Genomic DNA, 16,264 nt, shown 5'->3' with positions numbered 1-16,264 from the left:
CAGATTCCTCTTGATCAGGCGGTCTGTAACAGATCCCCACAGTAATGTCTCCCATCGCTGTTTTCCCTTTAACCCTGACCCACAAACTCTCTGTTAACTGCTCACCAGTCCCCAGACAGAGCTCGATACTCTCCAGCCTATCCCTAACATAAAGGGCAACTCCTCCTCTGCACCTGCCAGGCCTGTCTTTTCTAAGGAGTCTGTAACCTTCCATTCCAACACTCCAGTCATAGGAGCCATCCCACCATGTTTCTGTGATGCCTATTATATCATACCCCATGGACGTGCACACATCTCTAATTCCTCGTTTGTTTCCCATGCTACGGGCATTTGTATAGAGGCATCTGAGCTGAGCTCCAAATGAAGCCGGCTCATTGGCTGGAGCAGCCAGAATATCTATACATTGCTCCGAGCACTTATTATAGGTGCTGGCAACTGACTGGATGTGTTGGGATGGAATGATGCCCCCCTCCCCCAACACATCTAGTTTAAAGCCTCCTTGACCAGTCTGGCAAGCCTCCTACCAAAACTTCTCTTTCCCTTCTTTTATCAGACCAGCTCCACCAGCCTCCACTAGACCTGGCCTACAAACTTGGGTCCCATGTTCAAGACACCCAAACCCCTGACTGTGACACCACCCTTTTAACCATTTATTAACCTAGTTAATCCTCCTAGCTTTTTTTAGGTCATCCCCTGTATCCTGGAGAATAGACGAAAAGACTGTCTGAACTCCAGAGCCCTTAACCACCTCTCCCAGGGCTCTGTAGTCCTTCTTTATGTTCCCGAGGCTACTACTATCTATATCCCTAGCACCCACATGTATCACCAGAAGTGGGTAATAGTCTGTGGGGCTTACTAGAGCAGGCAGCCTCTCTGCCACATCCCTGATCCGTGCCCCTGGTAGGCAACAAATCTCCCTTGAGACCGGTCAGGCCGACAGACGAGTGCTTCTGTCCCTTTCAAAGTAGAATCCCCTACTAGTACGACCCACCACATTTTCCTGGCAGCACCAGTAGAAATCTTCTTTACTAGTGCATCAGCCGGCTGTTTCTGGCGCAAGTGTGTTTCCTCATGAGCCCCCTGCAGGACAGCAAAGTAGTCCTGCATGGGGGCAACAGGTTTAGGAGGAAGTCCCTTGCTTTTAATTGTCCTTTTCCTCCTTTTTTTTGTTGGTTTTTTTTTTGTCACCAATTCCCACCTTCGCGGGTTAACAACCTCCTTTGTTCCTCCATGAGCTAGAGGGGAAGCTTGAGGACCCTGCACAGTTTGGGCAGGGAGCAAGCATTCCTGCTTCCTTTCGGCTACCTTGACATCTTCTAGCCTATTAATAGCTTCCTGCAGCTCAGCCACCTGCTGCAGGAGGACCTCCACCAGGAAGCACCCAGTGCAGCCCTGCCCATTGTGTACCTTTCCCTCACCAGACCAGTGCAGGCACTCTCTACACCCTGAAGTCTGCACTGCAGCCTCCCCTCTCATCGGCTCTGAGTGCCTACGGTGGCCACCGCTGGGCCCCCCAGAGCAGAGCTCCCAGACCGGCCCTGGTCATACGGCGAGTGCTCACCATCCCGCTCGAACTGCCGAGCAAACTGCCTCTGTTCGCCCCGCTCCTGGTCGCTCACGCTCCCTGGGGCAGGTTTTTACCCAGTCAGGGCTAGCGCTGCTCCTCCTGGCTCCGCCCCCTGCGAGTCCCTGCTCGCGTCAGCTGAGCTGCCGGCTCCTGGGCAGGTCCTGTCGAGGACTCGAGGCTCCCTCGATGGCTCTGCTCTTGTCGCTCTGAGTTGAGGCTCCTGGACGCTGATCTCCCCCCGCTCCGGTGTTCAAGGCATTCTCTCTCGAGCTACTCACCTCAGTAATTGACCGGCAACCCCTGGTGATGCCCGGTTTAAATCTGCCGCCCAATGACCTGGCTAAACATACTATGTTCATGTACTCAAGGCAAAGTAGTTTGTCTCTGCATCGAATCTGGTTTTCCATGACAAACTTCATTTTCTCAAACTCTACAGTCATACAATGCCAAATATATATATACCCTGGGGGAAAGGTTGGGATCCAACACAACTCGGGTCCCTTGGAGAATGGCAGTAGCTAAATACTGAACCTGCTCACAAATAACTTGCTTTGGGCACTCTCCTTACAAGAGAAACTATGGAAATAACCGAAGTCTTACTGTGGATTTATCTCTAGGGAAAAGAAACTGTAGAAAAAGGCATAATAAAACTGATTTCAAACAAAGCCAAATGCAATGAATGGCTTTTTCTAGTTCTTTCCACATTACGGCTTTTCCATATTCACACTGAGTAAACAAGGGGATGACCCATAATTATCTTAGCAGACTATACTGATGTTTCCATAGATTGTAACAGTTCCAACTTGGAATAGTATAGAAAATATAGAAAGGATGTCTAGTGAGATCAAGTATTCAGTTACAACTACATTTATTTTTTAACTGCAATTTGCATGAGCTATTTTTACTCCTAATCTGCGGTGACTGACTCAAATCATAAGCCCCACCATTAAAGAGGAAAAAGTAACATGTTGCATGTGCAAAAAGACACCCTTCCTTTTGGAAACACAAATAACATAAGCTATTGACATATGAATTGCCCCTATTAATACATGCAAAACCCCAACACTACTTGATTAAAAATAGAGATACTTAAATCAATAAATAGTTAATTTGAAGTCTAACCCTTTATCTGCTGTAACCTTTACATGATATTTCCAAAAGGTTAATGAATTATGTCATAACTCAATGAAAAGTTCTGAAATATTGAAAAATTTTACTCAGGTTTGGAACAAAGGTAACACTTAATGACATTTAATTAAAAAAAAAAAAAAAGTTTTAAAATAATTAAAGCATGTGGTTTATAAAAGTCTGAAACAAAAATCAACATCAGTTCTGAGGTTCCTGATTCACCTACTACTACGTAAATTCCAGATTCCTCATTTTCTGTAGTGGATTTCTACCCTTCTAGACATCAGCACTTGATGTCCACTGTGCATACTACAGAGTGTAAGTTATGTAGACCAGAGAATAAGCAGAGTCAGTCTGCTTAAATTCCTGAGCTCTCAACAGTTTCTGAAATACACACTAGCTTTTTTTGTGTTTTCCTGAGTGTTTCCAAGTTCCTCCCTCCAGTCTAGCTTCCTATCCCAGAAGTGAAGAATTCCTCTGGCCCTGAGCTGCAAACTAGTCTGCAGCCATCATAATGTGATGATGCTTAATTGAAGTTGTGGACCTTGGAATATATGCTACCTAGAAAATGATTTGCATGTCATAAGAGAACTCTGAGTAGTTTTACACCATCCTCTGAAAAAAAGTTTGTCAGGACGTTTTACTATTAGTTCTCAGGAGCACAGATGCCACTTAAGCCAGCAGGATTTGTATATGTAGACAGGTATCTCAGTATAGATAGGTGTATATATATATATATATCTCATTTAATTTGCAAATTCTAGGCAATGCATTTAGTCCTATTTATTTCAACACAAGTAAAAATCGGCGTAAATAACAACATAATGTTGAATATTGAGTCTCCTTGCTAGGAAACCTTTCTAAATCTTGCATCTTATTAGCTAAGGCATGGTATACATGTTACTAGCTGAATTCTTAAACCATTTAAGAGATAGTATTAATACCACCCAAAGGGAAAAAACTATCTATGAATTTCAAGCTGAAATAAGTTCTTCATTTACTCAGAAGGATGAAGGAAAAGCCACTGTATGTGACATAAAGACTATGTATTCCTTTTCTCTGAGACATGTGACTCCCATTGTCAAAGCTGATGAAAAATGTTATCAGAGGCTATTGAATAAGTAGTGAAAGAAATCTGTGCTTTTTCTAATTTTAATAACCTAGAACAAACCAAATAAATATAGCAGATTTAGTAGATAAATGAGGTTAGATTTTTAATTTAATATCCTTGGCAAGTATTGTCTGTGACAATTACTCAACAATGATTATATTTGTATTATGTTACCTTTGAAATTTCTGAATAATGATCTACACTAGATGTTATTTGAGTTATGCTTAATTGCACTTGCATATAAAATATCTTGTTGTGTCTGTCTGTATGTTATTTTAACTGCTATTAATTCCCATGCCAAATATTTACATAGTAATATTCATAATAAATACATTTTTTGAAAACTACTCTAAATATGATCTGTAGAACACTAACTCAGGAAGCATACTAATATGTTTATTTCACAGCTAACGAGTTCTTACATGTTGAAACAAATCCAACTTCCTCTTTTATCCTTTAATACAGAGATTTGAAATGATACTTGGAACCTACTAGTCAGAAGAGCAAGGCTTTTTTGCCTCTTGAACCTTAAAAAAACTAAGTGTTACTGCTGAAAGTGTAAATGGGTTGGGTGCGAAATACTATCTGCAGTACTTTGGCAACCAAGATTTTACAGAGGGTAATTAAGTCAGAAAATTTACTTTGGATTTATTACTGCAACTCCATTTGGTTGCACAGACCAAGTCCTGTGATCAAACTGAGAAATATTTTACCTTTATCAAGTAAAATGTAAATCAATAGTCACCTTATAAAAGAAATTGGTGCGTCCAACAGATCCAATTTTTTCTGTGTGATTCATGAAACAAATGTTTCCTTCAGTAGCACCATAAAACTCACAAATCTTAACAGAACCAAATCTGTTTTTAAAATCCTTCCATACATTATTTCTTATTCCATTTCCAACTGCTAATCGAACTTTGTGATTTTTTTCTCCTTCTTTCTGTAAAAAAGAAAAAAAAAATTTAAAATACAATATACTGGTAACTTCATTTGATTGTTGCATGTACCTTCTTTAAATACACCAAGTATAAACAACAACAAAAACCAAACAAGAAGGCTGCCATAGCTCACCAACAGCTACAATGTAGCAAACTGTAATAAACCCCTTATTATTTTGTTGACCATGCAAATAATTTCTTGAATAATGGCTACATTAATTTATATAAATGCTTCCATGTTTTTAAAGTTGCATCGTCTCAGTCTGTTTCCACTCAGAGGAATTAGAAAACTGGGAAGAACAGAGACGTTACTTCTGTCAAGGGATTAAAGTCAGCAGAGATTTATGATTACTTTCTTGTGTGTTCAGATTTCACACACTTGTAATATCTGTTCCTTCCCACACACTGTATATGAGTCATCTTCTGTATTTCTTTCAATATTAAGACTTGCAAGGCTTTGTTCAGTGTAACTTGGAATACGTTATTTCTTGGTGATCTTGAGTTACTGTTTTAACTCCCATGTTTTATTACAAGAAACACGATTGTACATGTTCATCCAGTTCAATGAGACTCTCTAATTTTATGAACGCATTCCCAAACCTTGAGATTGCATGGAGCACCTTTAAAAGACAATCAGATTTCAGCTGAAGTATCAGAAGGCAAAAAATCTAAATTGTTGTTTTGGTTTCATTTTAATTTCACCTGTTTTAAAATTAGGCTCCCTTTTTAATCATTGCAAGTGGCAATATAAAATGCCCTAGAAGTGAGACAGTGCAAAATAAATAAAGGTATGTTACCATATACCTTTAGAACTGCATAGCACTCTGGTACCGCAACAGTCAGTATATACTTCTATTATATACACTTACACATACATATGCAAACACATGTCTATATACAGGTGCACATATTCACACTCTTTATATATTTATATGTGTGTGTGTATATATAAGTCCGCATATATCTAATACAGAAACCAAATAGTCCCTATTTTCTGTTCTTGTAGTCTAGTTTCCTTTTCCCTTTCCAACTCTAGTTCAGTATGAACTGGTTTGCCTCTGTAATGAAAATCCATTTTAGCAGCTTTAATGTCACAGAAAACCACAGCAAACTAGTTCTGCGAAGAGGTCTGGTCAGCTGGCTGAAACAGGAATCTTTAAATATTTGGGATATTAAAACCAGTGAAGTTTCTACTGATTACATAAACAAGAGTGTTCCCCAGAGGCTTACATCTTGGCCAGATTCAGTTTCATAAGGACAATGAATTTTCACTCCTGTAACAAAAACCACAAACGCAGTGAAATTTTAAGTTCCTTCTCTAAATCACAAAGACTGACCTCTTCAAAACCACTAACTCATAGAAGGATAAAAAGTCCTCTACTGAGCTTCAGCGCCTTTCCATTGGAAATTAAGTCTTCTTGCTGGAATGACTCAGCAAGGAACTCACCTACTTTGCTAGATGCACATAGCTCTTGGCAGATTACAATCTGAGGCATTACCCTATTTTACCTCATAACTACCTCACAGGGCTTCCTTCATCACTAACCATTCTGTTTCTACAACCCAATTCTTCCTTTTTCCCTTCTCCTCTCCTACCTTAGTTCAGATGCAAAAGTAATTTCTAACCACATAAACACACACTTCACTGATTTCATGTTAAATCATTATTAGCAAGTGCTTCATTACAGTGTATAATGAAACTGACCAGGGACATAGCCTTGAAAAAAGTGGCTGAAAATTGCTCACAGATGTTATTTTTGGAGCAGTTTGATTTTTCAGCTTTCAACTTCAGATGCAATATCACATTGCAACAGTGTAGACTTTAGAATGAAATAATAAGGTTACATTCAAAAATAATGTACTTTCAATAGTCAAAAGGTATTCCTTTTTTGTGAGAGTGCTACTTTGAACTTTATTAGGAAACCTTTTAACTTTTTTTTTTTTTAATTCTTCCACACAAAAAAATTTTCCACCATCTTTAGAATATTCCAGTCAGCTCAACTGAAAAATTTTCCAAAGATGGTTATTTTCCTTACAGTATCATTACTAAACTGAAATTAACCTGTCAGTAACTGAACCGCAATTACCCTTGCTGATGCCACAGAATTATTGCCTCTTCTCTACACAGAATGTACTGCCTCTTCTAAGAGGAAAAACAGCACAAGAGATTCTTTCACAGAAATACTTTGTTCCACATTGAACAGAAGAGACAAACACATGCATATATATACACGCGTACTAATTAAGTGGGCCATTCGTCAGGATAGGAACATTCAAAATCTCTAGAGACCAATTTAATAAGCAGGTAAGTTTGCTTCAATTATTTAGACTTTAAGAAAAATAGAAACATTGATAGCTGCTTGTTGCAAAGGCACAGACTAGGATGGACTAGGAAAAAGTGGCCTAAATGGATTTTAAATTATTTTTTCAAAAAGAACAATTACAGCTTCATTTATACCTTCAATTCCTCATGTTATTTTGGCTGGTTTATATTACTACAGGACCAAGTTGTTTCTGTAGTGGAAAATACGCAGAATAAACTTGACAGGTTAGCATTCTGTTATGCTTGTAATGTTAACAGCTATCCACAATGCAGTATATGACTATCTCATTGACATACTGAGAGAAGTGTTCTCTTAATAGATTCAGCCATTTTGCAAAAATACATAAAAGGTGTATGATATGGTCAAGAACTAATTAGAGCAAATTTTCTTAACAAAAAAAAAGCTAATTCACTTCTTCACAAAGAAGGCAAAATTTCTATTATGCTGCATTACTGCAACTTCTGTATTTGTGATTTAGTCAGATCCATCACAGTTGTACACATCTGTTGATCTAAGACTCCCTGTAGAGTACTGCAGGGCTTTCTGAGGAAAGGCATTAAAACTGTCATGCATTTAGCAGTCTTTCAACTGTAAGAATGGAATGTACATGTAACTTAATTTCCTAGCAGGTTTAATAGGTATGAAGACAATGATTATGACAGAAACTTTAAACAGTGATGTCACATTAGTTTCACATGTGAGTAAATTTATATAGCTATGTTTTACATATTTTTACTTAATCTGTATAACTAATACATGACATGAATTCCTACTTGCTTTTCATGCAACTAACTTTTAATGGAAAGTGAATCAAAGTGAATAAAATTAGGCCATTTTAATATATTTTTCATTAATAGATCTATATGTTCATCATATGTATTATCGTCCAGATCACTGCCAACTTTAGGCATGTTAGGATCCATGGCCATTGTGGCCGAAAACTTATGCAATAAATAGAATGCAATAAATAAGAGAAGAGAAAGAAAAGGGATGATAGTTTCAACAAATTCTAGACACCTGGTTGAGTGATGCACATTTAGAGTACCCTAATGCATGAGATGAAAAATAAATGAAATATGCAGGAACATATGCTTTAAACAAGCTATGGCACTAAACAGTCATACTTTGAATTTCTGCCATATTCAGATGCCTCATCAAATAGCTTCTCTGTGGTATAGCAGACAGAATTACAGGAGCAGGAGGAATTCCAAGAAATTGCCTTGTACATATCTCTCGTCATAAGCTCTGCTATCCCTGTGCCATTCTCAACTCCTGAACAAGCTGTGTCATGTCAGCAAGCTACCCCTGCAAGAGCTGGTATGCAGTGCTCAGCTGCATGCACATTCTAGCCTGCTGTAACAGCATAGTACCTAACACTTTCTTCACTTATAAAGGACTCAGTGCCTTGCCCTGGTCAACTATCACAAATAAGTTCAAACAATGCCTGTCCTCTGAGAAGCTGTTCATGCTTTGTGTTTCTGAATGTGATTGATAGTTCTCTACATATAATTAGGGAAACAGATTTTAGAATAACAAAACATTAGAACATATTTCCAAGGTTTTTTTAAAAATGCCTGTTGATTTTCCTACACTATTTTCTTCTCTTACAGCTGATTCTGAAATAAAATGGGAATTCAGTTATCCATTTATAACAATATAGTTGAATTTTTTTTCAATGCCTTTCTGAAGTATTATTAAGCAAGAACTGTTATTACCTTACCTTACTTGGACTTTTCTTCAGTTTATTCTGCTTAGATCTTTGAACCCTGTACCAAATACCTGCATAAATCATAAATCAGTTCTGACAGACTACTTCTCCATTTTGAATGCTTGTTTTGTTTGTATAGTAATTAACTGACAAGTCAGGATCTGCCTTATTACACTAAATACCACAAACCTGGATTTTTCCATATGCCAGACTTTTCTCCTTAAGTGTTCTTTGTAAACTATGTGGGCTACCTACATGATTAAGTTGTTGATAAAAGACATGCCTTTCAAAGTGCCATCAACAGTATATTAAGTGGTGAAGGAAGGATTCATGACTGCAGCTAGTTAAAAATGCACTTCTTTTTTAAATTGCTTCAATTTTAAATTGATTCTTTTTTAAATTGCTTCAAATTTGAGTTGCTTCAAAGGAATAGAAGAAAACAGGTTAATTGTCCTACTTCTACCACTTCTGCAGCAGGAAAAGCCAAATAGCGAGAAGCAAATGCAACTTCAAGCAAAGGTGGCATGAAATGTTTCCTGTGTTGTAGCCTTGATGAAACTATAATTAATCTCAGGGCCTAAGAAATGCAAACATCTGTTAAATATAAAATATGATGGACACCACACAGGTTTTACATTCATCTATTGACACATTAGCCCTGAAAAAAGGGTCATCGGGTAGTCAGTAGAGAGACTATAAGAAGAGAGATACCCTACTGCAATTATGATGACACATGTAATAAATTCTTCAAGATGCATGCTTACAAGGACTTTCCAGTAACGTTTAACTACAAATTACAACTAGATCTTTTGAGCAAAATACATACCCAAATTTAAAAATACAGGTAAAAGAAAAAAGGAAGGGTGCTGTAGAGATGCACTATAAGAATGGAAGAGGAATTCTAGGAAGAGAACATAGACTTCCAGTTCAGGAATTGGTTGTTTGCTGTTTAGTATATCTCACTCTCACTACTCTTTTATTAACCAATCTCCTGATAAACTAATAGGATTAGATCCTAAGAGGAGTTTTTTTCCTTTAGCTCTTCTAATAGGAAATGTTTCCTTTAGCTGCACTTCTATTTCCTCGGAAGGTATCTGCCAACAAAAAACAACACTTTTGTCTGTATTCTACCCAGTAATTTTGGCGGTTGTCCTAGAAGCCCACCAGCCAAAATAAAAACCTTCCAAAGATCAATTAATAAAATTAAAGCATGCACATCTTATTTCTTGTGCTCCACATTGCATGCAGTATTCTGTGAGCAACAGGAAGCTTCCCTTTGTGGAAGTATGACTGTGGTTTCAAAGTTTCACTCTCAGGACATTTTCTGCGTGACAGCACTGCCTTAACCCAAAAGATGAATATGTAGGAAAAAAAGACGGAAGGAAATTGTTCAAGATATGTGACCTCTTAAAGATTCAGAAAAGTCTTGAGCCACCATGCTAACAATGACATCATAATTAGCCTTCAGTGCTGTTTTGGGTATGGAAAACCAATGCTTCCTAAAGCCTAAGGGAATCTACGAACATTGCAGTAAACTTTTCCAGGAAGAAAACCTGAAAAACAATTATTAGTGGGAAGAATGAGAAAGCGGACACAAAATCATCATGTGGATGGAGTCTAAAACAGGTATGCCAGTACATTAAAACATCAGGTGGTAGTCAAAATGGATGGGATTATAATCTGGTTTTAAACCCACTTTTTATAAATAATACTTTTGTTGTAGCCATGGAATTTCAAAACACAAAGTTTATTGGATATATAGGTTTTTTTTCCTCCTGATACCCTCAGTAAATGAAATTGTAGAGACACACAGAGATTTTTCAGAGGCTTCAAATGGAAGGTATATGTGCGGTTGTCTATAACTGTGACACATAACTCTTTTAGGGGTGTTTAATTTTTATGCTGAAAACCTGCAAAGCACTCAAAAAATTTCTGCTCCACATTTTAATGATAAGAGAAAGACCTATTTCCAGTCCTGAAGTTAAATTTAGCTAAATTTAATGGGGAACAAAATGTAATGTGAAGTAAAACCTGCATTGTAGGGAAGTGCCTTCTGATTCATTTTTCCTTCCTTACCTGACTATCAAATTCCTTCCTTTTGAACTAACCTGTTTCTGGGTGCAAGACAGTGCTATTCTACGTTTGTAAATCCCATTCTTAGATCCCTTACCACAACACTTGAGTCAACAGCAGGGAAATAAATGTTCATTCTGTTTGCTTATTGCAGCAGCACTGACCTCCTTGTTTTCTCCCTCTAAATTTTTATTGTTCTAATAAAGATGAGTTTTAACACAATAAATCCCTAAGCATCTTTTCTAAAGTCACTTCAGAGAGCTTAATCCCATGGCCAAACTGGACCTAGTGGAGAGACTGGCTTGCTTCAGCTTAACAAAAGAAAGCTTGAAAGCTGATACTCATGGTCTTACACACTTGCGGTAACCCAAAAGAAGACACTGATGCCAAGGATAACATTGGCTCAACACCACGTGGGCATAAAACATGACAGATATTGAAAGAAAATTTCTAAGCAATGACATAATTAATCATGAAAGATTTTGAATGCAAGTAGAAATAAACTGTGCTTTTATAGAGCACTTACCAAGTTCATGTAAGATATCATAAATCATACAATTAATGTCATAACATATGACAGCTTATGAGAGAATAAGATAGGACATAATGATTAAGAAAACTGACTCTAGCCTTTGTTTGTCAATCACTTCAGGATTCAACTGTCCTTTACAGAAAAAAGGCAAAAAATGCTGCATTACCATTCATATATTTCTAAAAGCTCCAGGATGCAATGCATTATTTAAATAGCTTATTGCTTCAAATTTGAAATAAATCTGCAAGTTCATTAGAAAGATTTTATACACTTTAAAGTTAAAATTTTAAATGTGTGGCAACCTTCTATGCAAAGTATATCCACAGATTAGTAGAGAATTATTTACAAGACCTTTCTTTAGACAGCATTTAGGGAGCTCTGCTATGCTGTACTTTTGAAATTTCATAAATCACTGTTAAGAGACCTTGAGCAATGTCAGCCAGCAAAATCAGGTTAATTTGTTGAATATTCTCTTTCACTAGACCAGTTATATTCTCAGAGCAGAATCCATTTCGTAGCTACTAATAGCTACCAGCTATCAATCTTGGTTGTTATATTTTCAAAAGACTTATATGATCAAACGACTGCAAAAAAAGAGGTTGAAAGGCATGAGAATTACTCACTTACTTAAGAGCCTAGCAAAATTTATAAACATCATAAAACGCTAGTTCTTTGCGCTCATACATGAGGAAAAAAGACAACTTTGTTTACTAATGAATGTTCTTTCCAGACAATAGATCACTAAGCCAAGCTGGATGCAGAAGAGGTTTCAGATGCATTCTACTAAAAAATGTTTTTACTTTTGAAGACACAAGGGCTGCTGCAGATGTGAGTAGCGGGCAAAAAATCAAACAAGGCAAAACTAATCAAAAAGCTAAATGAAAATCTATACGCTACCACAGAGATTGCCAAAAGTTTTACTCAAAAAGTATGAAGTAAGAAGCCACACTGTGGCCGCCATTAGAAATATACCATTCATTTCAGGTTTAGTGTTAAAGAAACAAATGAATTACTTAATTGCTATAGTTTTATAGTTTTTTATAACTATAGTTACAGAAGGCCTTTACAGTACTCTAACCTTGAGAATATCTTCCACATATCTTCCCAGAGCTTATAAACTCGTATTAGCCCTATTTTTCTTATGCCGCAAGTATGCATAGTACTTATATGTTAATGAAACTTAAAGAGAGATAACAATTTGGCAAATTATTTTGTCTACTTGAAAAATAACAGCAGATTATTTGATGTACTTAAATCCTTCAACTTATTTCTGTGAACATGTTTCTCTTACAGATTTAATTTGACAAATACTTGCTATTTTTCTTCAAGGACCTAGCCATCAAACTGTTTCATTTTATAATTTAATTTTTCTTGTTAAGGAGCATTATGCTTCTCTTTAGCCAGCTAGCAAAAACCCTACCAAAACCAAAAAATCTACAGAGCCTCACAAAGCAAAGAGTTTAGACATGCCAGCTCCTATAAAAATAAAGCAATAAGGCAATAAATCGTCACATAAAAAGTCACATAAAGCAATAAATAGAATAATCTATCATTCTTTCTTTAAGATGCTGAGCAGGATAAAATGGGTAAAACAAAATGCCATCCTCTAACTGCATAGTTAAAGGACAGAAGAGGGGAACAATTAATCACACAGACTGCAAACACAGTTTGCAGATTATTTCTTGTGCTCCTGCAAAAACATGACCTACAAAACTTGAGACCTCTCATATGTGCCAAGAAACAAAGTCTTGAAAACTCTGAAAAGAAATGGAACAGAAATCCTGGTTTTCTGAACTTAAATTGTGATACTCTGTGAAATAATATTTTTTTCACCAAATGATACTGCATCTTTTTTTTTAGTTTTGAATTCTTTTAATACTTTAACATCTTCCTGATTCAAGCCTTTTTTTTTTCACAGTGTACAGATCACCAAATATTTGAAGAACTCCACATAAAAAAAAAAAAAAGCAGGACAGGCTTAATATAGTTTTGTTTCCCTTTTAACATAACCACATTAAGAACAATAAATGTACATACTTCTTGCACACCAATTGCTGTCACTTTGGTTCCACTTACCACTGGCTGGCTACAAAGGTAACGGCACAGTTCTCCAATATACTGGATGACAGTCACATTGTACTTTTTGCAGTCACTCCAAAACTGACTAGCTGAAAACTTCTTTTTCAACACACAGGTTGCACCTTTATGGAAACAGTAGAAAAGGAAATAAAACTTTTTCTCTATATGCCACTTTAGCTAGCTATGTCCACTATTTCTAGAAAATAGAACATAAGAGGAATGGAGAGCCTCGTTCAGAGAAGTATTTGGTATTAAAGGTCTTTTTATTAGAAAACTTGTTCAAATCTGGTAGGCAAAGATGGGGAATGAACCCAGTCTCCTACTTGGTGAGACAGTAAACCTACAGATAAAAGGTTAAAAGCAAGAATACAGCTTATCTTTGTTGGTGTTGTTACATTATTCAAAAGAATTTAACTGAAAATATCCAGAAAAGTCAATTTGAATTAGAAAATCATTTGGGTATCACAGAAACTAAGTTTTCAACAAAAGAAGTATTCATCAGTGAAGACTCAGACAGAAGTAACACATAACCAAATGATCTTTCCCATGCTCTGACTTGTCCATGCTGCTTCAGGAAACAGGATATACTTGCCATCAAATTCCAAATAAATCTTTTAGAAAAAAGTCATTGAGGACACTTATGGTGCCTCAGTAAAATACGTATTTTATTGTCTGTGCCAAAACATCAAGCAAATTAACTGGAAAAAGTTATCTATCATCTAATGATATATGACAAAGCTGATTTTTTTACTATACATGCATTTGTAAGTCTTTTTTTCATCAGAATACATTTTAGTTCTATTCCACTACCCAGTGTTTGTCGGTACACATACTACTGCAGGATACACACTGCCAAAGTATTACATAGGTCCTTAAGTTCTTTTTTACCTAAATATAAAAGAGAGTAAAAACATCTGTGACACAAATGACTGTAACTAATTCTTCCCCAATACCACAAAGTTAGCTTGTAAGAGATCCTTCACTGTTAACACCACCATCTTCCACCAATATACGGAAATATAAAGCTATTCTGAAAAGATTATTCATTTGATTTTAGCAAAGCATTAGTTTCCCAAATGGCAGTGAACCTAAGAATGTTTTATGCATTTTAGTAATATTTTTAATATTTATATTCTGTATGAATACAATTAACTGAAACAAGCCCTACCCAACTCAATGCATCCACCAATGCCAAGAAGAGATGCTGCGCTGTGGTAAAGAGGCAGAGTAATATAAATGACGTCATCTGCAGTAGCACCGAAAGCCCACAGTCCAGCAGCTCCTTTAAGAACCTGCATCTGACTGATGACTGCAGCCTTTGGAAGACCTGTAATGAAAACATAAATCCATGCCTAACACATTTTTTTTTTTTCTTGTGGAAGATCTCTAAAATCATAAAATAATAAATTGTTTCTTCCTGACCAAATTTTCATCCATCTCTTTTGATGGCCATTAGTAGAAAACTGGCTGTTTAATACAGTATTGCATGCATGTTCTGTACACATAAAGATACATAAACCAGTTTGTAACCTCATATGTTGGTTAGTTAATCTAAAGTCAAATCAATTCAAATAGGTGGAAGCATGAAGAAACACCATGGTTAGCATGCTATCAAACTATATAGAGCCAAACAAGGGCCAAAAGGATTTACTGTACATACAGACTTCCTTTAACATAAAGAGGCATTACACTAGATCTCTTCTAGGCAAGAGTCATACTGATTGTAATGTAATTAAGAAAGGTATGGGATCTAGACAAAGTAGATCACATAGTGGGTGCTCATCTAAGATGCATACACCTAAGTCTACCTATTTGTTCTAGAACTCTATGAAAATTACGTAAAATTAAAAAAAAAAAAAAAGAATCCAACAAAAAGTCCACTCCAGTTAGGTTCTTCTTAGTGAGTTTCTTCAGGTTCAGCACAGAATTTCTGTTCAGCAAAGCACAGACTTACATAAGGGCTTCTTGGGCTATTACTCTGGTATCCATTATTTCCAGTAGGGATTGTGTTCTTGCTTCATATATGTTCTCACATACAGACACAAATTTTAGGCTGAGTCCTGATGATGAACAGTGAGAACTCAAAATACTTAAATTCTCACTGTTTCAAACATTAAAAAATTTAAAAAAAATTAATGGTTCAGAAAGTTTTCTCACCTATGATAGTGCAGCCACCATTCCTCTGAAGACTTACCTGGAGATGTTAACTGGAAGTGTAATCTGTGGAGATTCTAGCTACACTTTAAAGCTATTTCAAAACCCATCTTACCAAAGAGAAAAGGCAATAAACCCATGTTGCCTGTGAACCACTTATAGCAAGAAGTGCTCTACAGATTCCTGACTTTTTAAATTCTGCCCTTGCAGGCAGCCTACTACAGACTTTGCAAGATACTTATTTTAACTAAGTTTTCTGGTCATTGAGTTTAGGAGCAACACTATGTGCTTGCTTTATTTAGAAGTGTGAAAATGCTTAGTTACTGTGGATTAGAATTAGTTATTTCACATTCTTCAGAATAAACAAACCTTACTCTTTTAGTTACGTGGGTCAGTGTAAATTAATGTAATATACATAAGCATTCAAAAGTAATTTAAATTCTACATAACTAAAATTTCAGACCTTACACAGATGTTCTGAATGAACTTATAAGAACAAAGTCGTCATACCGGGACAATTCTATCATATTTTTTAGCTAGAACTCCTTACTTTTAACCAGAAGATCATCCATGTTTATATTAGTAGTATTACAAACATACCTGACTTCTTGACAATATTCGTAACTCCCTGATTTTTTTGTTCCAGACTG

General features: G+C 36.5%; 1 protein-coding gene across 3 annotated transcripts in view; it reads right to left on the bottom strand.

The window, feature by feature from the left end:
• Positions 1–16,264, bottom strand: part of SLC27A6 (solute carrier family 27 member 6) — a 42,140-nt gene that overhangs the window by 16,121 nt on the left and 9,755 nt on the right. Inside the window, exons 3-5 of one of the 3 annotated variants that reach the window (XM_061378050.1) lie at positions 14,629–14,787; positions 13,458–13,582; positions 4,552–4,746 (exon numbers count right to left, since the gene is read on the bottom strand). In XM_061378050.1, the coding sequence (XP_061234034.1) occupies positions 4,552–4,746; positions 13,458–13,582; positions 14,629–14,787 (479 nt within the window). The remainder of the gene's footprint in view (positions 1–4,551; positions 4,747–13,457; positions 13,583–14,628; positions 14,788–16,264) is intronic. The other 2 variants (XM_061378212.1, XM_061378128.1) reach the window with 2 other exon arrangements.

The sequence above is a fragment of the Neopsephotus bourkii genome, unplaced genomic scaffold (genome assembly GCF_033783945.1).
Source record: "Neopsephotus bourkii isolate Nb327-2 ecotype Australia unplaced genomic scaffold, CSIRO-AGI_Nbou_v1 NB_30, whole genome shotgun sequence".
Taxonomy (NCBI): Eukaryota; Metazoa; Chordata; class Aves; order Psittaciformes; family Psittacidae; genus Neopsephotus; species Neopsephotus bourkii.
This window is presented reverse-complemented; position numbering and strand designations above follow the sequence as displayed.